The sequence below is a fragment of the Oryza brachyantha genome, chromosome 3 (assembly GCF_000231095.2).
Source record: "Oryza brachyantha chromosome 3, ObraRS2, whole genome shotgun sequence".
In the NCBI taxonomy this organism is placed as follows: domain Eukaryota; kingdom Viridiplantae; phylum Streptophyta; class Magnoliopsida; order Poales; family Poaceae; genus Oryza; species Oryza brachyantha.
In genome coordinates, this window is record NC_023165.2 from 3,281,637 (window position 1) to 3,303,999 (window position 22,363).

At 41.4% G+C, this 22,363-nt stretch overlaps 3 protein-coding genes across 5 annotated transcripts; all 3 read left to right on the forward strand.

Moving 5' to 3' along the window:
* The first annotated feature begins 6,859 nt into the window (after positions 1 to 6,859).
* On the forward strand, positions 6,860 to 12,179 carry LOC102703847 (E3 ubiquitin-protein ligase BIG BROTHER). Of its 3 annotated transcripts, none has more exons than XM_040522523.1 (8): positions 6,860 to 7,112; positions 8,091 to 8,252; positions 8,658 to 8,892; positions 9,875 to 9,915; positions 10,254 to 10,298; positions 11,257 to 11,384; positions 11,578 to 11,686; positions 11,774 to 12,179. In XM_040522523.1, exons 2-8 carry the CDS (start codon positions 8,112 to 8,114, stop codon positions 11,825 to 11,827), a joined length of 753 nt encoding a protein of 250 aa, XP_040378457.1. In that variant the 5' UTR covers positions 6,860 to 7,112; positions 8,091 to 8,111; the 3' UTR covers positions 11,828 to 12,179. The 3 variants fall into 3 exon arrangements, with proteins under 3 accessions (XP_040378457.1, XP_040378458.1, XP_006649482.2); XM_040522524.1 differs by having other exon boundaries at positions 6,887 to 7,086; XM_006649419.3 differs by lacking the exon at positions 6,860 to 7,112 and adding an exon at positions 7,270 to 7,681.
* Positions 12,180 to 13,330: 1,151 nt separating this feature from the next.
* LOC102704127 (polyadenylate-binding protein RBP47B') lies at positions 13,331 to 18,176 on the forward strand. Its single transcript, XM_006649420.3, has 8 exons — positions 13,331 to 13,589; positions 14,440 to 14,923; positions 15,222 to 15,298; positions 15,372 to 15,502; positions 16,141 to 16,237; positions 16,597 to 16,740; positions 17,188 to 17,288; positions 17,383 to 18,176. The coding sequence occupies exons 1-8, from the start codon at positions 13,467 to 13,469 to the stop codon at positions 17,471 to 17,473; spliced, it is 1,248 nt and encodes a 415-aa protein (XP_006649483.1). The 5' UTR covers positions 13,331 to 13,466; the 3' UTR covers positions 17,474 to 18,176.
* A 739-nt stretch (positions 18,177 to 18,915) lies between these two features.
* LOC102704401 (serine/arginine repetitive matrix protein 1) lies at positions 18,916 to 21,380 on the forward strand. Its single transcript, XM_006649421.3, has 7 exons — positions 18,916 to 19,247; positions 19,480 to 19,535; positions 19,605 to 19,666; positions 19,769 to 20,212; positions 20,296 to 20,412; positions 20,504 to 20,684; positions 20,986 to 21,380. The coding sequence occupies exons 1-7, from the start codon at positions 19,085 to 19,087 to the stop codon at positions 21,142 to 21,144; spliced, it is 1,182 nt and encodes a 393-aa protein (XP_006649484.1). The 5' UTR covers positions 18,916 to 19,084; the 3' UTR covers positions 21,145 to 21,380.
* Positions 21,381 to 22,363: the final 983 nt, after the last annotated feature.

The following is a 22,363-nucleotide window of genomic DNA, read 5'->3' on the forward strand; positions in this document are numbered from 1 at the left end:
GTACCCACCAAAAGATGTGATCGTCTCATGTTAGAACCGTGGAATAATCCACTCAACATACCATTAATCAGTGTGTTAGCTATTTCTTACCTTTCCTCCATGCTCCTTTTGTGTTCTTCAGGTTCCTAAGGAGGAAAAATGCTGGCACACATGACCGTTTGGTTAATATTTGTCACTTCAGAAAAGATAAACATGTATCTGCATATTAAAAGCTAATGTTTTGACGATGCATTAATCATTTGATTGTTTCTAAGGAGTAGCATGTGAATGTTCACGTATATTTCATGATTCTAGGTATAATTCAGAGTAAATCCAATTTTCCACCTTTTCTAAGTGTGTTAAACGGTTCTTTCTAAAGTTATCCACAATACACAAATGATAAAGAGGCAAATTTGTTGAGGTTTCTTAACTTGCATGGCAGTGTGGATGTTGTATTTTAGCCTGTATACATGTGTGAAGCTTGTAATAGGAATAAAGGCAGTGCTCCAGCGACGCCAACGAGCGCGAGCTCAAGGCGCGCCACGCCGCACGGTGATGCTCTTCGCCCTCGTCGTCCTCCTTGCGGCCCTGGCGCTCGTCCTCTTCAGGTGGCGCCGCCGCGGTAGCTCGCGCCAGCGGGGACAAGGATGACGAGATGTCGTCGCCGTGGGACATCACGTTATACCAGAAGCTAGAGATCGACGTGTCCGACATGGCTGGCGATAGATCTGCGCGGGGGCGGCGACGGTAGCGGACAGGCCGGCGTCGATGTGTGGTGGTCGATGCGGGCAGTCGGCCAGCACGACAAGCATGCCGCGCTCAGCCACCGCCGTCGTTTCGCCTTCCCAATCGCCGGTTGCCGACAACCTCGCTGCCGTTACTGGTGGGCGCCGTCCTCTCTTCACCAGGAGAGAGATACGGTAGAGATCAGAAATGAGGATGACGTGTGAGCCCATATTATTTTTTTTGCCATCTAAACGCTTAGTCAGCATGAACAGACCTAGGTCAATGCCACATCAGCGAAGCCACTCTTTCATACTGCCATAGGACCTATTTTAAACGGGATTTGAAAGTTTGAGGTCCAATATTTCTGGTATTGCGGTTTAGGGATGATTTAAAAACTCCATGGTAAGTTGGGGGACCTTTGGTGGACTTATTCCTAGCAGGGAGTAATCCAGTAGCCAAGCCCAGCCCAGCCCATCAGCAGCAGCGGATTCCTTCCTGCTACGCCCTCGAGGGTCCATAGACCGGGTCCACGTGGGACGCGCGGGGCTTCGCCTTCCTCCTCCACACATAGACTCTACTAGTCCCTTCTCCCACGCACGCTTTTCGGCGCGAAAGCAGGAAAAGGGCGCGGGCCGGGACGGGGAGAGGGAGACAAAAGCGGGCGGGGCAACCAGCGGGGCCGCGGGCCGCATCCGATCCTCCCGTGTCCCCACCTGTCATCCGCCGTAGGGAAAGGGGGGAATTCCAAGCGTCACGCCGGCGACCGCTGCGTGGGCCCCCGCGGCGGCCTCCTCTGCCCCATCCCCACCGTTTCCCGCCTTGCGTACAGCCCAAGCGTCCTTCCCGCACCGGAAAGCCTAGCCGCGCCCCGTGCCTGCAGGTGGGCCCGAGGCTCCCGTGGGCCCCACCTGCAGCGAGAGGGTGCTGGTGGGTACGAGCGGAGGCAGGAGCAGGGTTTGTGTGTCCGTCCGTCGCCTTTCGCTTTATCCGAATCTGACTGTTGCTTGCGGGGTTAATTTAGCAGACTTTTCGATAAAAATAGTAGCAACTGGTTTGTTTGTAATTTATAGTAGCAAGCTGTTTGGAGCACGTTGTTTTCAGGCATCGGAGGGTGCACCGGCCAACCAGGACACGACACGTGGCTGGTTATGGCTGCTGATGGGGATCATTTCCTTGAGAGCAAGGCTAATAATATAGCCAACAAACTGGCAATAAGACTTTTGTAGTCTTTTTATAGCCCACTTATATAGTGGTTAGCTCTTCATCTTTAATGCAGAATCCACATGTCTCTCTCACAGAGTGTCTTGGTTCTTATGCCTGAGTTGGCTATAAACTTACAGTCCGCTTCTCCTCTCTCTCCTCCCCTCTCTCTTCCTCATCAACATTTAGCCGACTTATAGCCTGCTATTATACTTGCTCTAAGAGGCAGCATACGAAGGGTCATCTCAAATTGTCCCGGCATTGTATGTCCACTCCTTGTTCACATGTCACGAATTTCTGGTTATTCATTTTATTTTAAAATATATGTATTTCTGTACTTCAATCGTTTTCAATGACTTCTGAGTGACTGAGTCATTCATATGAAAAAAATCTAATTAATTCAAAATTTAAAATTTAATTACTGAAGTGACTAAACTAAATTTTTTGACATCATCTTAGTCTATGTTAAACAATCTAGCAATAATTATGTTTTAGAACCGAGGTCTTGCATGCAACCAATAACACCACTCTCATGGTTGGTGGGCATTGAAAAATTATCGAATTTATCAAAAACAATTGATAGATGAGAATTTAAAATTTGTATTATTCGTGGTTTAAAAGGCATTGTTACAAAAATCAAATAGAGTGAGACAACCACATAATCAAACCCAATTCAATTTAAAGTTTAAGCGTTGAATGTGAATATAGAAATCGAGCGGCACTATACACACGACGTTTCTGCACGATGGAGTTAGGAAGTAACGGCAACACCGTTGTTCGATGGAGTTACGAAGAAACGGTGATACCGCTGCTCCATTCACGCTGCTCAAAGTCTATGTTTGATCGTACGATAATCGTACGTTAAATTTGTACGCACGGCGTTTTCATAGAAATCAACAAGTAAACAATGACCAGTGCGTGTAAGCACTCTCCCTGTTTGAAAACATAAGGCTTCATCTTCCGTAAGATCAATACATTAAATTTAGAATAATAATTGAGCTAATAATATAGAATGAACTTTTATTTATTTTAGAACATAGATAATATGTTTTTTTTTGTGTCAGCCATATATAGTACAGTTATATTCATAATTGACAATACTTTTGTATGATATCAATTTTAGAGTTTTTGGCAATACGAAGAAGTCTATTCCAAGAGTAAGGTTGAGGTTCGAAGCTGATACGTCGTATATTATTAAGTGGAGATCAGATTTTTTGTTAACACGAGAATGCCACACCACCTGCAACTTCACAGATTTATAAACTCGGAATATATTCCAAGTTTATAAATCTAGTTCATATTGTGTGCATAGTATTTTTCCCATTGCAAAAATAAGTAGAATCTTTTATTTTAAATTTAAATTTAAAAAATGCACTTATTTTTGGAACAAACGTAATACTTCCCAACATACCGTACAGAGAGATACAGATGCTACTGTTCATTGATATCTTACCGAGAGTAACCACCTCATCTTTCTACTCCCGTTTATAGTTATAAACCAAAATTTAAATTTTTAGGTTTAAATTTAGATTCGATTTTACGGTTTTTTTATCGTAGTTTATTCTTTACCTTTACTTTTAAATTGCTAAGAACACGTACGTATAAATTTATCGTAGTTTATTCTTTAGCTTATTTTAAAAATGTTAAGAACATGTGTATATAAAAGTTTTATTCATAAATTATTATTTATTTATAAATATATCATTTCATTTTTTCTAAAAATGAGCACCAAGGAGATGGTAAGAACATGTTCAATAGTACAGCCAACTACTAGCTCCAATTCATATATAGTCAATCTAATAGCCAATTTATACAATAGTTATCTACAAAACATCACTACATGGTCCCACATATCATACATACATTTTGTCTTGGAACTCGTGTGCAGCTGGCTATAAATTAGTAGTCCACATCTCTTCTCTCTTCCCTCTTATCTCTTTAAGAGCAAGTATAATAGCAGGTTATACGCTGGCTAAATGTTTAGTGGAGATGTTTATGTGGAGGACAGAAGGAGAGAGGGGATGAGAAAGTATGTAAGCAGGTTGTAAGCTTGTAGCCAGCTCGGGCACAAGAACCAAAAATCTCTGTGAGAGTGACATGTGGGTCCTAATGATGAAGAGCTAACTACTATATAGGTAGGCTAAGAGAAGACTATAAGAGCAAGTTCAATATTATAGTTAACTACTAGCTCCAATTCATCTATAATAAATCTAATAGTCAATTCATACAATAGTTACCTACAAAACATCAATACACGGTCCCACATGTCATACACAGATTTTGTCTTGGAGCCCGTGTGTAGCTGGCTACAAATTAGTAGTCCACCTCTCTTCTTTATCCTCTCTTATCTCTTTGAAATATGCTTATAGCTGGCTTATAGCCTGCTATTGTACCTTCTCTAAGAAGTCTTAGGCACCGTGTGCAAGTGATACTAGCCAGTAGTCAAATAAACACGTAAAACGAGGAAAGCCATTAATATATGATTAATTTAGTATTATTTTTTGCAAACTTGAAAAATAGATTAATTTGATTTTTAAATAACTTTCATATAATTTTTTTTGAAAAAATACCCCATATAGCAGTTCGAAAAGCGTGCGCACGGAAAACGATGAAAAAGTTTCAGTGGATTGTCACTTGGGAACGATGCCTTGTTGGCTGTATTATTAGCTTTGCTCTAAAATATGCTTGGCTTATAGCCTGTTACTATTGTACTGCTCTAATTGCTGGGTGCCTGCAAAATGTGATTAAGATCTGGGCAAAATTGAGGGCAGTAGTAGGGCAGGTACAATAGCAGGCTATAAGCCAACTATAATCATATTTTAAAGAGATAAGAGGGGAGAGAGAAGAGAGTTGGACTATTAATTTGTAGCCAGCTGCATACGGACTCTAAGATACAGTGTGAATATGAGATATAGGATTACGTCCTAATATTTAATATTTTATAGATAACTATTGTATAAATTAAATATACATGAATTGGAGCCGGTAGCTGGCTTACAAACTTTCTCATATCCTGGACAAGCTTGCCTGGAAGACAGCGAGAGCAGTTGGCCTGCTCAACTGCAGGGCCCCGTTTGTCCCACACCCGCACAGACGAACAGCTCCCTCTCTCTCTCTCTCACCGATCGATCGATCTCCTCTTCTTCTTCTTCTCGCGATACATAGCCCAGCTTATCCCCGCACAAAATCACCGAAGTACCCTTCGGAATCGCATCCATCAGTGTACTTTAAGCCCACATAAAAGCCTGTACCTGCGCATTAGTTTTTATGGTGTTAATTACTGCAGTAATGAATTCCATGATTTGGTAATTATCATCGACTGGCTTTGTGGGGTACAGTAGTCTCCTTTTTATTCCCTCCCGTACTTTGCCACTAGTGGTAGTGGTTAAAGCTGTCGCATATGCAGGCCCTGTACAGACTGTGATGCACATCCTATTCGTTTCATTTCAGCTCAGCTTTTTTTCCCCTAGCTTGCTGGATATTACTCCATCCGTTATAGAACTTAAGAGATTTTAATGAATAATCTGGATAAGTGATAGACCGGATTTTTTTAGAATTTCTTGTATTAAATAACAGATGTAGTATATATCTCACTGGGGCTGGTATTCTCTTGGTTAATGGAAAAATATCTGGTTTTTTTAATAGCCAGTAATAGTATAAACGATAAAATTAAAAATCTATCCTGGAAAGATTAGAAAATAGACTTTTTATAAAAATATTTTCATAAAATATATACCATTTAGAAGTTTGTGAAACGCACGAACAAAAGTCGATGAATAATCCGTGGTAAAAGAACGCAATATATTTTATTTATTTTTGTATGAATAGTGAATTTATTCAAAAGAGTATTCAAATATCAGTGTTGCATTATGGGTAGAGGTAAGGAAAATCCGAAAATGGGGTTAATTTTGAAAATATTAATAACTTGACAATTTTACTGTCCTTGGTAATTGAGCGGTACCAAAAATATCATAATTTATAACGTAAAAGTATATAAATGTATTAAGTTTTACAATGAAAATTTGATATATTCATTTACCTTCTTTCTCAAAGACCATAAAATAAATTCTTAACAATACCATGCCTTCTCTACAAACACACCATAAGCCAAGCCATTCATCGAAGAGAAAATCTACTCCATACCATTGAGTTTGTATCGATTTAATGATTTGCCATTGACTTTGTTGAGTTCTAAAATATACCCTCGGTTAGCAGTTTTCTCTACAATATACCCTGGGATCCTATGCATTTGTAATAAATGTCCAAAATGCCCTTTAGACATACAAGATTGACTCTTAATTTATCATGTTAGAAGATCGAGAAAATTATAAAATTTTTTGCCTAACATCCTAACGAATCATTATAGTTTATGGGTATCTGTAAAATGGTACAGTACTGAAACAAGATGAAAATAAAAGAAACCACAAACACAGCCCACCACCTATATTAAAAGTAGTGGTACAAATCTACTCATATTGACTCGAAGTCTCAATCATGCTTAGGAGAGAGTAGAGCAGCGGGCTATAAATTTGTAGCTAGCTACAACACGGACTTGAAGACACATGTACTTATGATATGTGAGACCGGATATTAATTGTGCAATACATGACTATGTTATAAATTGATTATTAAATTCACCGTAAACAATTTATAGCCGGCAGTTAGTTGTACTCTAACCGAAAGCAAAAATCTACCATAATGTCCCCGTACTTAGCGTCAAGCAAACCCACATGACACACAAAAAGCCACGGAAGCGAGAGTGACACGCTGGCAAGCGAGTGGGGGACGGAGGGCCGGATCAGTCCAACGAGCCAGGAGGAAGAAATCCAACGCCAGATTCCTCCTCCCTCTTCTCTGCCGCCGCCGCCGCGATATCTCGCGCGGCGACGAGAAGGCGGCGAGCGAGCGAGAAGGCGACACTGCGCCTCGGGGGGGAGGCGGGGGTATAAAGCGGGGGAGGGATAGGGACGAGCCGGGCGGACAAGAGGACGACAGCACGCGAGCCACAGAAGATCTCGTCGTCCTCCCCTCCCTCCCTTCTCCCCTCCACCTCTTCTCTCCGCCACCGCCACCACGCCCCACCACCCTCGCGGCGGCCACCGCCGCCCGCGAAGCGAGGCATTGCCTTCGGCGGTGGGGGCTGCTCCTCCGGCTGGGGCGGGATCGACGACGTCCGATTCGGTGCGCCCTCGCGGTCCCGTTTTTGGGTGAGTGGGCGCGCGCGCGCCCGCGTGGCAGCGTGAGTGCGCGTGTGGCGTGCGTGGGTGGGGTGGAGTGGGGGCTTGGGTGGGGGGGCGCGTCGCGGTCGGGGGTGAGGTGATCTGCCGCTGCATTTGCTGTTCGATCGAGTTCTTCTGTTTTTGTTTTTGTTTTGTTTTGTTCGGGGGGTTATTTTTCCTGTGCGGCTCGATCTTCTGCTGCGCCATTTGGGGGGCGTCTCGAGGCATTTTTTATGCGCTGGGGTCTGCGAATGTGGGTGATCTGGTGATGCATTCGCGATCCCGCAGAGAGTTCCTCTGGCCTTCTGGATTTGCTCTGGTTGCTTGCTGGGAAGGCGGACTGAATTCCGGAGGCTTTTGTGTATAGCGTCAAATTGTTTTTTTCTTAAGGTTTCCTCGCCTCCCTACGATTCTAAAGTTAGGGACATCTCTCAACATTGTTTTCGACTGGATGGCGCATTGATTCGTGGAACGGCCTGGTGGTTTTTGGCGATGTGATGAAATATGCGGCAGTGGCAGTTGAGGCGATAGGACTGCTTCTGCTAGATCATTTTACGGTATTTTTGATTGTTTGGTTGTTATGATATCAATGCGAATTTCACCTCTGCAAGCTGTGCTGCCAAAGTAACCGTGCAATAATGACTGATCTATGGCATTTTACATTTTTAGTAATGTGTAACGAGAAGATCCGTAAACTTCTACTCCTTATGTGTTCAGTAGTAGTACTGTACAACATCTTATTTGTTCATTAGTACTTTTTTTTATTCAATTCAAATAGTAATATGCAAATATAAACTTTTGCAAGAAAGGGAAAATCCTTGGATGTATCAGTCATTTGATCATGTGCTGACAGCTCTAGAAAACGTATGATTTGCGAAGTGTTTAAAACCGTATGATTTGGGGATTGCCGAAATTTGGAGTAGACATTTCTTGTTTCTGATTTTTTTTGTGGCTTAATTTCTTTAGGTTCATGATCCATCGGAAGGAATGAACGGGAGTCGGCAGATGGAGCTGCACTACATAAATACTGGATTTCCATACACCATCACCGAGAGCTTCATGGATTTCTTTGAGGGCCTCACATATGCTCATGCTGATTTTGCTATTGCAGATGCCTTCCATGATCAGGTGCCAAAAACAAAGCTGCTATTATTCTGAGTAGATCTTGACAGCTAGTTGATTCCACCCGACTGTAGCCTTTGTTTATCTTGAGATGCATATTTTCCATGGAAGATTAAGTGACTTGTGTCCTGGGTAAAAGACCTTTACATATCTCCAGCTGCATTGCAAATAATTTTTGCTTGTTTCAAAATTCTTTTGGTGAATTTCATTTTGGATTTCAAGCGTTGATTATTGCTGGATGAAGAGTATTTTTCCCATAACTTTTCCTGATACCTCACTATTCACATAACTCACAAAAGCAAATAAGCTTAAAATTTATTCAGAATGAATAAAATGGTTTCAGTAATAACTTTAACCTCTGATCTGCTACCATTATATGTTTATTTACTCTTATTTGCTGATAATGTGCAGGCTAATCCATACTGGGCAATGATGCATACAAACTCGTATAAGTATGGATATTCTGGTGCAGGAAATTATTACAGTTATGGACATGTTTATGACATGAATGATTACATGCATAGGGCAGATGGTGGACGCAGAATCTGGGATAATACAACACCTGTTAACAACACTGAGTCCCCCAATGTAGTCTTGCAGGGTGGAGAAACTCCTCCTGCAAGTGCAAGCTCTACTACTGAGGAATGTAAGTGCAAGTTCGCAATCCATGATCACTTCTAGTGAATCCTAGTCATAAAAAAAGAACACTGGTGGGTGCATCATTTTTCAAATATTTATTACTAATAGGAATCAGCTACATGACTGTCTGTGGCTAATAAGGGCTTAGAATCAGTTAAGGCATATTCATTGTGTCTTGGCCTTGGGTCTACAGTGGAAACTTATGGAGTGAAATAATTCTACATGCTTCTTACCTTTTAATTTTCAATAAACTCTAGTCTAGTCTTGTCAAGCAATAAAGTTATCGTTCTTTGCAACTCAAGACAAAATGACACATTCAGTAAATGTCGCTACTCATTTGTTCCAGTGTTTTACATTATGGTTGGTTACATCTAAATCAAATTACAAAATATTACTCTCATTAGCCTTTCCTTACCAAGATGGCCAACAAGCACATATTAATGGTTATATAGTGAAGAAAAACAGTTTTTTCTGTTGACAGAAGCAAGACATCATTTCTACCTTTGGTCACTTGTCATGTGACAAGAAATCTTTGTTAGTGTATGATCATTTGTAGTTTGGTATTGTATGACTGAATTCTGGGGTAACACAGTAACACTTAAAAACACAGAGCTAAGTAGATTCTCACAAAAAAAAGGATGAGAAAAGTTAAGTGTAATGAGTTTTTAGTGCTTTTGCCATACTGTTTTTGCTCCTTGATTGTTATTTCATTGTACACTCATGGGTTGTTTGAACAGCTTGGTTATTGTACTGTAAGATTATTGCTGGATCCCTTGTTACAATTGAAACCATCCAATAACTGGTTTTTTTTCCCATTGGAAGCATATACATCAAAAAGTCCGAAGAGCTGTCTATATTATGTGTCAAAGAAACTGTATGCATTTAGTTGGCACTTGAATGGTCATTGAACATTTATAAAATTTGATCCTTGTCGTCAAGTACCTGGACTGAACTTTATGTTGGATGACTGATTTTGCTTTCACTTGCAGGCATTCAACAACAAGTACACCAAAATTCAAGCAGTCCCCAGGTACTTGAGTATTTCAAGCATGCTTATCTTCTCCCAAGTCCTAACTTTATTTGTTTCACTCTATATTATATGCTATAAAATAGTCGTTATAAAATTTGCATCCACATCTACATGCTATAGAATATTGTTATTTGATTTCATGTATAAAATGCAAAGTTTGAATCTCTCGTTTTCTTGCCACAAAGTTTAAATCTCAATCATCCCAAAGGTAATTAGACATGATTGCTGTAATTTTTTTAGCATGTGTTCTCTGATGTCACTTACCTGTTGTGTTGAGATTTGTTGTGGGCTCATGCCTCCAATCAATTCACTGAAAGGCATTACTGTTATACTTGCAGGTCATTTGGCAAGACAACATTGATCCTGACAATATGACATATGAGGTTAATGACTTAGCTTGCACCATGTCCTTAAGGCTGTTTCATGTAACATCAACAATTCAAACGTGCATCTTCTTGATTTATCGTCTGATTTACACATACAGCTTGGGCTAGATTGGTAAAATGCTTCAGAGACTATACTATGCGTTTTGATTGGCCAATGGATATGATTTTGATTTGCATGCTTCCAGGACTAAGACACTTGTTAAAATGGATGCTGTTTCAATTTGCATTTTCATTTAATCTACTGCCTTATTCTAACTGCAAAATGTTAATTACCGTTTCTTTGTGTGGGTTCACTTGGGGCACTTGGAACAAATGTTAATTGTCTCTGAGGCTATTTATTAGCCATTTCTGAGTTCGCCTGATTATACAATTCAATGTCACAGTTGGTAACTATCTGGACTAATTGATTCTATATTTGATCTGTGAACAGAATTTGTTTTTTGTACTTTTTGGCCCTGTTGAATGTATGTATGATTGATGACTAAAAATGAACTCCCACTGTCTATGTCCACTGTTGCTGATTTCCTCTGTAACTCAAGATAAGATTATAAGAGTGATATAAGCATCGCCACTTTCACAGCTAGATTTGAGGCAAATGAATTGCCAAAGCCAAATAAGCCAGATTGCATTCTTCTTGTCTCCTCAAAATCTATAGACTTGGCTTCATAACTTGATTGATGAATATGTTATCAATTGAATGATCGTGTGCTGGTCTTTTTTATATATTTAGTTTAGAGTACTTCCTGGTTCCTGCTTGTCACACCCTTAGTTACCTGTACTACATTTCTTCTTTTCATGAAACTAGTAAGGCTTCAATGTTCGTATTGCATTTTTCCTGATCATAATATAGGAAATCATCTCATTTTATTTCATCAATAGGGGTGCAAATGTTGTATATTTCTTTTTCTCATTTGATTATCCGTGGTTCTTGGTGCTAAACAGTTCCTATTGGCAGGAATTGTTGGATTTGGGTGAGGCAGTTGGGACCCAAAGCCGTGGTCTCTCCCAAGAACACATTTCACTACTTCCAGTCACAAAGTACAAATGTGGTTTCTTTTCGAGGAGGAAAACACGCCGTGAAAGGTTAGATCTTGATAAAATATTTCTTACCACTTCTTGCCTATTTAATTGTCTTTACCCCTATAAGGATGTGGTATTAGTTCTGTCTTCATGAATAATTGTATGATATTGCATCTTTGGTGTAGAGCATGGAAGTAGTTGCAAGAAAGTAATACATATGAAGCTAAACTTGTTGGACTTCCTTTTCTGGTAACAGGTGCGTAATTTGCCAAATGGAGTACAGGAGAGGGAATCTGCAGATGACACTTCCCTGCAAGCATGTATACCATGCCAGTTGTGTCACAAGATGGCTTAGCATAAACAAGGTCAGCAGTTTGGAATTGAAACGATACATATCTTCTCGTTTCACCACCTTCTTCTTTCACTTAATGGAATACAAATTGCCTCTGTAGGTTTGCCCTGTTTGCTTTGCTGAAGTTCCTGGTGATGAGCCCAAGAGGCAATGAGTCATGGCTGCCAAAATGGTCTTGCTCCCAGACACTCAGCCCATACCGTGCTTCAATGGATGAATGATTTCTGCTTGAAGGCAGCTTTCCCCTTCCTCTCTAGGTTTGTGTATTAGAATCATATCGCAAATATAGGTTATAATCAGATGTAGTTGATGTTGGAACCTGTGCTGAGGTTTGCCGTAGGCTGTAGAGTTCGAATGTGAACTGTAACCCTGTGCTAGATGAAAAGCATGCTGGATCATGCGCGCTTGCGAGGTGTTTTTGTCCACTGCAAAGAGCATGCACTAGTCTGTGTTATTTGAATTCAATTAAGATTTTGTGGACAGAAAAAAATTCATTTGTTACACCCCCTGCTTTAGCCTGTTATGGCCCCTTCTTTTCCCATGATATTTACGATTATAATTCTGAGCTTTCTTTCGTTGTCATGCCAGTTGAGTACGCTGTTCCTTGTTCTGCCTGATTTCCTGAATTTGCCTGTTGCCGAGTAGAACACTTTTGGTTCCTTTGCAATGCAGGAAGTGAAAAACATAGTAATATGAATATGCAGTAAAAGAATGTTATGCCATATGAAATCATATAGGAATTGAAATCTTTTGGATACTCCACAAGAAGTTCATAGAAATTTTAGAGACAAAAATATCATTAGAGTAAAGAGGAAGAGATACAGATGTGGTGTCTTGGGCTTCAAAAATTTCAACCATGAGGTTTGAGCTCAAACTTGAAATTCTCCAAAAAGCGAAAGAAAAATATTCCTATGAAATTTTACAACCAAATCCACCAAACCAATGGCATACATAGGAAATAATCCTACATGATTGGAATCCTTTGAAAATCCCTTATTCCAAAAAAAGGAGCCATATTCAGCTGTGTGAGGAGAAACACCTTTTGTGAGAATCCTCGTTCCCTAGTTGATGTGCTTCAGACGCGGGTAGAGAATTTGATAGAGAGATATAAGTGCAATGCAGAACTTTGATGCAGGCATACTGCTGATTGATCCCAAAACTTCTTTGACGTGTTTTGGTGGATTAGAACTTCTCTCCCTTTTTCTTTGCAAGAAAAACAACACATTGTTGACGGCACCTTTTGAACTTTATCAACAATAATAAATTACAAGTTTCTGCCCAGTTACGAAGAAAAATTAGTATTTCGAGCCGTTTGAAAATGGAGGAAGCAGTTTATTCTGGAGAAAATCTAAAAAATACCATTGATAAGCATCTAATTTAAAAAATATCAACAACGACTGCGAGTTATATAAAATATCATCACACAAACGATTTTATCTAAAAAAATATCATCATTGGTTAAGTATTGTCCAATGAACCATGTATGTAATGGCACGAGATGGATGAAACTGTAACGATTATGATATTTTTTAAATAAAATTCTTTGTACAATAACATTTCATATACTCGCATTCATCAATATCATCTATGAAATAGGACCCACTTCACGTTTGGGCCCAGGGAGGCCTAAAATCACATAAAAAATATTCAGATTAAACGTAAAAAAGAACAAGAAAAGAAGAAGAAGAGGCCCGCCCAGCCCAGAGGTCTCACTCGACCGACCGACCGACCTCCTCGCCGCCTCCGCCTCCGACCAAGCGGCCGCCCCGCCGGCGCCAGGAAACGGCCGCTCGATGGCGGCGGCGCCGTACCACCAGCCGACCAGCCTGGAGGAGGTCAGGACGCTCTGGATCGGCGACCTCCAGTACTGGGCCGACGAGAACTACCTCTACAACTGCTTCGCCCACACCGGCGAGGTAGGTTTACATGCCCCATACCCTGCTCTCGCCCCCCCCCCTCGGTGAATTTGATCCGATGGCTTGATGTTGTTCGTTCGCTGGAGTAGGGTTACTATTTAGACGCTAGATTGGTGTTTTTTTTTCTTTCCTCCGTTCTCTGGGTTGGGTGGCCTTACGGAGTTAGGGTTGGTTTTGAAATCGTGAATTAAGAGGGGAATTAGGGGGTCTATTTGAAAGTAATGGCGCAGTTGTTCCTGTGGATAAGTGGATTGGAAAAAAAATGGTTGTTTGTGGAACAAGCCGGGAAAGCCTCATTTCCTAAGTGAAGGGCCGAAGCGATTTGCTTCCGTCGTGTTTGTTGAAGTTGGTCATTGCAGCAGTAATAATTTACTTCATCTAAAAAATTAATTGTTACTACTTGTTTTCCTGCGATTTTGGCAACAGTATATGTTCTGTGTACCTTTATCTTTGTGTTAGATGTTTCAGTGGAGGTGCTGTATTTTGTAATAGGCAACAAATAGCAAGATGTTTCTATGGACTTCTATTGCTCAGAGTTTCTACTAGATGCCTGAGTTTCCTCTCAAGCACATGTGCTTGTTGCAAGAAAGTTAATTAATTGTAATAAAGTTTGCCACAATTTTATGCCTTGATATCCTGTATAAATTACGCAACAACTGGGCAATATTTGGATTTATGATCCATGGTGGATTCGTTGGCTTCATTTGGCATAAAGTAGATAATATCATGTAATATAGATATATATTTGGAGCATCTTGACTCTTGATTTCCATCTGTCATTTGTCCTATGAATATTGAAGAGTACCTTTTGCACTCAACAGTACTAAAAACTGTTTATTTGGAAGTGCAGTTACAATCTGTAAAAATAATACGCAACAAGCTAACAAGCCTTCCAGAGGGTTATGGATTCATAGAGTTCATTTCTCATGAAGCTGCTGAGAAAGTTCTACAGACTTATAATGGCACACAAATGCCTGGAACTGAGCATACATTCAGATTGAACTGGGCCTCTTTCAGCTCTGGTGAGAGGCGTCCTGAAGCAGGACCTGATCATTCAATTTTTGTGGGGGACTTGGCACCTGATGTCACAGATTACTTGCTACAGGAGACATTCCGTGGGAGCTATCCTTCTGTTAAAGGGGCTAAGGTTGTCACGGATCCAAATACTGGGAGGTCCAAAGGTTATGGTTTTGTAAAGTTTGCAGATGAAAATGAAAAGAATCGTGCAATGACAGAAATGAATGGTATGTATTGCTCAACAAGACCTATGAGGATAAGTGCTGCAATACCTAAGAAAACCACTGGATCCCAGCTTCAGTATGGGACTGCTAAAGGTAATTCTTATCTGTAATGCACTATTATGTTGGTTTTAATATGACTCACTATCTCAGTACTGCTTGTTGCTGTGTCATATATAGTGCTTATGGGGCATTAAAATTGATTGATCATGTTTTTGTGATGATTATTTCTCTTATTAGCAGTGATAAAAGTATAGCATAGATGTAGTGCATTTCTGCGGTGATTCATTATATTGGAAGACAATGCAACATATATCACATGTGTAGAATTTATTTCCATAGAGTGGTGTTTTTCTTGAATTTGTTTTAACCACCTGTGTTATGTAATATGTAGCCATGTATCCAGCAGCAGGTTATGCTGTTCCACAAGCCCAACCAGTTTTGCCAGATAGTGATCCTACAAACACCACTGTAAGAATCCTTATCATCTAGCTTGCCATTTGCTCTGCGGAGTATGCAATTTTGCCCTGATATGCATTTGCAGATATTTATAGGTAACTTGGACCTGAATGTGACAGAAGATGAACTCAGGCAGATCTGCGTTCAATTTGGGGAGCTTATATACGTAAAAATTCCAGCCAATAAAGCATGTGGATTTGTACAATATGCATCTCGGTGGGTACTTGTGCTTTAATTAGGGAAAAAACATTCTGTGCTGTATATTCTACAGAATCAAGCATTCACATTCTTACTAGTTAAGAGGCTCAAATTATTAAGGCATCACAGGTGGCTGGTCACCTTAAATTTGATAGATAAAGCACACAGACAGAATCACAGAACATGTGTACCATTGTTGGTCTACCTTGTATCATTTTTACAGATATGCCCAATAGTGATAGCAACCCAAATCAATACAATTTGGGAAGAACTATATTGAAGGAAAACCTTTGAAAAACATAAATTCATATGCCGCTAGGTGAACTGAATACTTAAATGGTTTTAATAACCTGGGAAAAACTGTAGTATAAAAATAGGAAAAGAAACAAATGATTTATGCCTGTAGCAGAGACTCGTTGCATCAGTTTGGCCTGTTAGGTATCTGCATACTTTGTAGGCAAAACTAATGGAGACACTCAGGTGCAATATTACCTCTGCATTTGTAACTCAATAGAAAGGAACCGAAAATACAAAATATTACCTTTGGTCCCATGTGGATTTTTTTATTTAAAATTGGATGATTAGGTAAGCATTTCTTGGCCTCTTTGCGAACATTGAAATTGGTTTGAATGATGCAAATGTGATGTTCGTTTCAGTGCATCAGCTGAAGAAGCAGTACAACGTCTTCATGGCACAACGATTGGCCAACAAGTAGTGAGGCTTTCATGGGGCAGGAGTCCTGCGAGCAAGCAGGTAATCTCATTAAATTTCTACTTCACAAACCTTATTTTCAACTAATCTCTTTAAAGTCAGATATCTTGAAATCCACTAAAAGCAATTTAATTGATAATGCTTTTTTTAATTTTTTTTACTATATGGCATTCCAAAGAAGAATTTTCTAAATGATTACTCAGAATCTATAGAAATGCTTGTATTCCCAGTATATTCTTCTTGTTTAGCCTTATGTGATAACTGATAAAAGCATGCTTGTTTGATTTCTTCGTCACATTTTCCATGCATTCTCTTTGCTGGTTCGATATTTCTCCTGTTTCTCTATATCTTTTGGCATCTCATCAAGTTGAGGTTAATGATTCTTGTACATCCACATGCAGGATCAATCAGCTGTCTGGAGTCAAGCTGATCCTAATCAATGGGCAACTGCTTATTATGGCTATGGATATGATGCATATGGATATGCTCAGGACCCATCATATGCATACAGTGCTTATGCAGGATATACTCAGTACCCGCAGCAGGCAAGGATTTCAACATCACATCCATTCTACTTAACTTTTCACTCATTCTTGCAAACCAACACCTGAACATTGAATATGCCTGATTTATGTTTCTAAAAGTAGAAATGTTGCCTTCTTCAATTATATAGTTCATTACATTGAATATGTTCACTTAAAGATGTTGAGCTCCATTGACTTGTTCCCGCTGGCATGCTATCATCATTAGTTTGTGTTTTTGCCTAGTACAGTGCACATCATTCTTACGTGCATCTGGCTGTTTTTATTCTAGACCTAACTTCATGCTTACATGAATTCTTCTTGGGAGCAATGACTGTTATATCTGCATCTTTCGACCACAACAAACTCCTTTTCACCTTAGGCATAATAAGAATTGGTTAACACAATATTTTGCTGAACTCGGTTTCCTGTTAAGCTTCTTGTTGAAATAGCAATATTGCAATTTTCCAGGTCGAGGGAGCGACTGATATGGCATCAACAGCTGTTAGTCATACTCCAGGCATGGAAAAGGAGGAGGTGTATGATCCAATGAACTTACCTGATGTTGACAAGTACAGTTCCAGTTATCCTCACTTCCTCCGTTAATTTGTAGTGAATTATACTGATGATGTGTTCTAATCCACGCAATGCTCTGTTTTAATCTAGGCTGAATGCGTCATACATTGCTGTTCATGGTAGAGCCATGCTAGGGCGACCATTATGGTTGAGAACATCATCACTGCCTCAGTCAACTTGAGTGCGCCCATTTATTACTCGTCGTCGCCTTTTTGTTGAAGAACGCGATGCCAGTAGAGCCAAATGAATTTCTGCGATGGTAATGTTGAGGACTAGAATATGGTAGTTGCGAGACAGCGAGAACAAAAATGTGACAGGCGGACTGACAGCTTCATTCATGTATGTTGATTTGGCGTCAGATATATGATTAGGGAACTCCTTATGTCTAGCTTCTGGCTTCTGAGTGAACAGACTGCAAGTTACTGGTATGGAAATCAAACAGAAGGCTTTTCTATTTCTTGGTCTCGTCATGTTCAGAATTTTTTCTGCAACTCTTCCCTGGTTCATGTTATGTTTGTATCTTTACTCCCTTTCTGCAGAATGTGTGCCCTTTCCAATTCTTTCGGCGGCCATGTCCGATCAATTAATTGGTTGATGTTTCAGGCCACCCTTGAAACATTGGATTTCTGGAGGAAGAATTTTGTAGAATTCTAATCCTATAGGAAAAAATTCCTATTCGGTCCTTTGAAACAAAGGATTTGTGCTTCCAAAATCTTATGAAACTCCTTAGGAATGGTCATACATATGGATCTATATTCTGGAGAATAGGTAGCAATAGCTTAAACCCATTGGGAATTTTCTTTTGAGTCTATCTTCCTCGTCCAATTTATGTCTTTTCCCTTACTATCTATTTAAACAACTATTCATGGCTCCTTTAATAAAAGATTTTCAAAACACGAGAATAGGAAAAAAAATGCAAGATTGAAGTACCTGTTAACCCAAATCCTATGGATTAGAAAAATAAAGAAAAACTATAGTAATAACTGTTTGGATAGAGCACATGGAAAACACATGAATTAAAAGAGAGATGGACACAAAGAAAATCTGCCAATAGGTTGAACATCATGTTAAAAATCCTCCAAAAATCCTATGTTTTAAGGCGTCCCAAAGAAATTTCTTATAAATTTGGATGAGGCATTCCTTTGTTCCAAAGAACCATATATGATATTTTTCCAGGGAAATCTAACCCTTCAAAATTCTCCTAAAATTCTTTATTCCAAAGGATCCCTCATATGTTTTTTATTCTGAGTTTTGTAATCATACATATAATACATTTGTACGGAAATACCGTGTTGTTTTATGTGTACGTTTTAAAGGGACTCTTTAGCACCATTATAAAATCAAAACGAAATTATCATGCTAATCAATCCTACTAGGATACCTGGCGGCTGAAAGAAATGTTTGACACCCCAATCACTAATCATCTCCTCGGATTCTGTATACTCTCACTAGTCGGAACGTTCCATCTCTGCTTTGACCCTTTCCACGTGCTGCCACCGCGCGACGGATCCAGCGGGCCCCACCTGTCGGTGAGCCGGCCACCCCCAGCCCCAACGGTCGAAAAGATGGCCCGCGAGCCAACGGCTGGTCATAACACGACGTAACGGCTCGCCGGCCGCGCTCCACTACTCACGAGAGGCGCTGGCCGCGGACGAGCCGCCACCACCACCACCACCACCACCACTGCAGTGCTCAGTGTGCGTCTCTCTCTCTCTCTCTCACTGCGCAGTGCGCCTGCACGAGCCGAGGGGGCGGAGAGAGCTCTACTTGTGCTGCGTGCGGCGGCGAGGCGATGGAGTCGATGGAGCCCAAGGACATCGACTGGAGCAGGGTGGTGTCGCGGTACGTGCGCGACGAGGCCTACGAGGGCATCGAGGCCCCGCGCTGGGCAGACCTCGCCGACCCCGAGGCCGCCGCCGCCGCCGTCGACGACGAGGCCTGGTTCTGCCGCCCCGGTACGCCTCCCGTCCTTGCCCGGATTGGCCCATGGTTTCGGTGGACGGCGGGGTTCAAGAACCGGTTCGTCCGGTTCTTGATCCGCCAAGCTGCTTTTCTCCTTGGGGGTGGATTTCGATCTCGTGTTCTTCCCGATTTTGCTCGCTGTTCTTGACGCAAAAGAAGAGGCTTTCCTTCTCGATTTGCTACGGCGTCGCCTTACGTTTGTGTTCTTGGTTTCGCTCGCTGCAGATTGCCGGCATCCAAAGACGGCCGAGGACTTCCTCAAGCTGAGCCCCAGCCCCAAGGTTTGTGCTGATTTCTCCTTCTCTGAACTTCGATCGGTTCAAGTTTCTCACTTGCTTGCCTTGGAACAGGGCAAGCTGCTGCGATCAGTGTCGGCCATGATGCCGTTCGGCGAGAGGGACACCAACCTTAGGTCCGTTTGATGGAGTTCTCCAGTTCAATTCAGCTGCTCGGTGCGCGCCTACTTCGATGTAATCAAGTTCTGATCCCTATTTGTTTTGCTGTTCTTGCTCAGAGATGGAAACAACAATCTGAAGAGGCGGGGAGCCGTCGCCGGCGGCGGCATCGCCACCACCTTCACGCCGCCGAGGCCGAAGGCTGCGGCCAAGAAGAGGTTTCAGGACGACGGCGAGAACCAGGACCCTGCACTGGCCACTCCACCCCCGCCAGCGCCGGCGAGTAGGCCGCCGTTCGGCGCGGCACGCTGGGCCAAGAATGCGAAGGACGCCATCAAGTCCAGCGCGGAGAAGCGGCCGGACAATGCGGAGAAGGAGGCTCTGCTCAGCAAGAACGCAGCGCCGAGGCAGCTCAAGAGCACTCTCTCGGCGAGGAACCTCTTCTCCGGGAAGGACATACTTGGCCAGATATCGGACTTCTACAATGAGCTCAAGCGGATGGCCGCTGGCAATGGCAGCCGTCCTGCGTCAGAGGCCATGGAGGAGTTGAGCTCAAACCCAATGTAACACTCTTCGCTCTGATGCAACTCAGAAATCCGGTCCTCGCATCAATACTTTCAGGTCCTTGACATGTTGATCTCTGCAGGAATGAGGGTGATGTGGTGGACAAGAAGGTTGATTGCTCTAGCGATCAGGTTCCCTCTGAAGAAGCCATCAAGGAGAAGGCAAGGCAAGAACTGGCAGAAAAGAGTCCAAGCCCAGTGTAATTTCCTTGTCACTGCAATGCAAATTAATATTCAGATGAATGCTGCCATGGTTGCTGGAGATGTGCTGATAATTGGTGGTTTGTGCAGGAAGGGGAAGAAGATAGGATTGAAGGTGGAAGCTGCCAAGCCCAGGTCCTCAGTGTTGAAGGAGGTGAAGGCCACACCGCCGACTCCGCAGCGGTTTCCATCTCCCTCGGTCAACCGTGTCAAGAACGTGAAAGCAGGAGGCATGTCAATGGCAGGTTCACCACTCCAGAAGCCACTGAAGGTGACTCCTCCAGAATTCCTATCATGATAAATTGCTGTGTGTCCATGGCTTCATGCTCTTCTGTTTACTGCTGAATTGATCATCATGACATTCCATAGGGGGGGTATTCAGACATTTTTTCTGTAGATTACTCATCAACATGTGGCATTAATCACTCTCAAAACTGTTACAACTGTATAAAAGGCATACATGACCATCTCATGCTTTTAGTCTTTTGGTTCTCATTTATATAATTATATGTATCTCATTGTAAGCTGAAGTGTTCAGTATCTAATTACTGGGAGAACTGCCTTTTATTTAGGAGAAGGTGACACCCAGTAAGGATCTGGAGAACAGCAAAGATGCTAAGAGGCCACCTTTTGGTGTTAAGGATATGAACAGCACAAAGGCTTGTGATGCAGAAGGGAGCTCCAGTAGCATGTTTTGGTTCTTGAAGCCCTGCACATTCCTAGTGGACTAGCAGGAAAATAACCAAAGGCTTTAAAGAACTGCACTTCATGTAGTTAGAATACATTATTTCATTCTATTTGAAATACTCCCAATTCATGTTTGATCGATTCATTTGATGGACATTTTTTTGTCAGGGTAATAAACAGCAAGGCAATGTATAGTTAGTTACTAGCAAAGTCATAAAAGGTCGAGATATTCTTTCCATATGCAAGCATTCGAGATATATAGGAAAATGTTATTGTTCTTATGCGGCTTAATTGTATGGTCAGAGATACTGCCATTTTCCTTTTTTTGAGAACACTGTCATTTTCCTTGAAGCGATTTCATCACATCGCCTGAGATTACACCTCATTGTGACTAGTTTCTTTCATTTACTGTTAATCCGCTGAAGCATATCCATCTATTGAGAATAGATTTTTCAGTCCGGACTCACAACAAGGGACCTAGTCTTTCTGAACCTTCAGTGTATATGTTCAGCAGAAGCCTTAAAGAACTTGCAGTGTAATGTTCAGCAGAAGCCTCAGTTGGGCTTCGTACATTAGAGCAAGTATAATATATCCTAGTCAGCAGGCTAAATAGATGCCCATGTCATTAAAATCCTAGCAGGAAGAGAGAGAAGTGAGGAGAGAAAGAAGTGTTGGCGAGTATTTCGTCGCCGACTCGTTGCTGGCGCAAGCAGCCCACCCGAGGAGCATGTATGTTTACTGGAGTGCCCAAACGGGTGGTAATTAATTAAATAATCTCCTAAAGCTCACTTTGCATGTTGCTCATTAGAGCAAGTATAATAGCTGGCTATAAACCAACTAAATGCTGATGTGGAAGAGAGAAGGGAGGAGAGAGATGAGAAGCTGACTATAAGCTTATGGCCAGCTCAGGCATAAGAATCAAGACACCATGTGAGAAAGACATGTATGTCCTGCATTAAAGATAAATAGCTAACCATTATATGAGTGGGCTATAAGAAGACTACAAAGATTCTTATAATCAACTTATTGGCTATGTTATTAGCTATAATGGGCTGTTTTAGTGCTGACTCTGTGGCAACTTCATTTCGCCGACAATCGGCGTAACCATTAGCTTTGCTCTTACAACTTACAAGCAATGGAGACAACTTTATCATCATAAAAACTAGAAATTGCGTGTAATTGGATGTCACTGACCACTTCCGTTTCATACTGTGGTATACTTGGTTCAATTGTACAAGTGTTCTATAAACGGAACTGTAATAA

What these genes read in the sequence shown, in the direction of transcription:
- LOC102704401 (XM_006649421.3), top strand. Translation starts at nt 19,085, where the DNA reads ATGGAGTCGATGGAGCCCAAGGACATCGACTGGAGCAGGGTGGTGTCG. An exon ending in GAAAAGAGTCCAAGCCCAGT is followed by an intron (nt 20,413 to 20,503) that starts GTAATTTCCTTG and finishes TGGTTTGTGCAG; the next exon opens with GAAGGGGAAGAAGATAGGAT. An exon ending in CACTCCAGAAGCCACTGAAG is followed by an intron (nt 20,685 to 20,985) that starts GTGACTCCTCCA and finishes CCTTTTATTTAG; the next exon opens with GAGAAGGTGACACCCAGTAA.
- LOC102704127 (XM_006649420.3), top strand. Translation starts at nt 13,467, where the DNA reads ATGGCGGCGGCGCCGTACCACCAGCCGACCAGCCTGGAGGAGGTCAGG. An exon ending in GTGATCCTACAAACACCACT is followed by an intron (nt 15,299 to 15,371) that starts GTAAGAATCCTT and finishes ATGCATTTGCAG; the next exon opens with ATATTTATAGGTAACTTGGA. An exon ending in TTTGTACAATATGCATCTCG is followed by an intron (nt 15,503 to 16,140) that starts GTGGGTACTTGT and finishes TGTTCGTTTCAG; the next exon opens with TGCATCAGCTGAAGAAGCAG.
- LOC102703847 (XM_006649419.3), top strand. Translation starts at nt 7,622, where the DNA reads ATGAAATATGCGGCAGTGGCAGTTGAGGCGATAGGACTGCTTCTGCTA. An exon ending in CAGATGCCTTCCATGATCAG is followed by an intron (nt 8,253 to 8,657) that starts GTGCCAAAAACA and finishes GATAATGTGCAG; the next exon opens with GCTAATCCATACTGGGCAAT. An exon ending in AAGCTCTACTACTGAGGAAT is followed by an intron (nt 8,893 to 9,874) that starts GTAAGTGCAAGT and finishes TTTCACTTGCAG; the next exon opens with GCATTCAACAACAAGTACAC.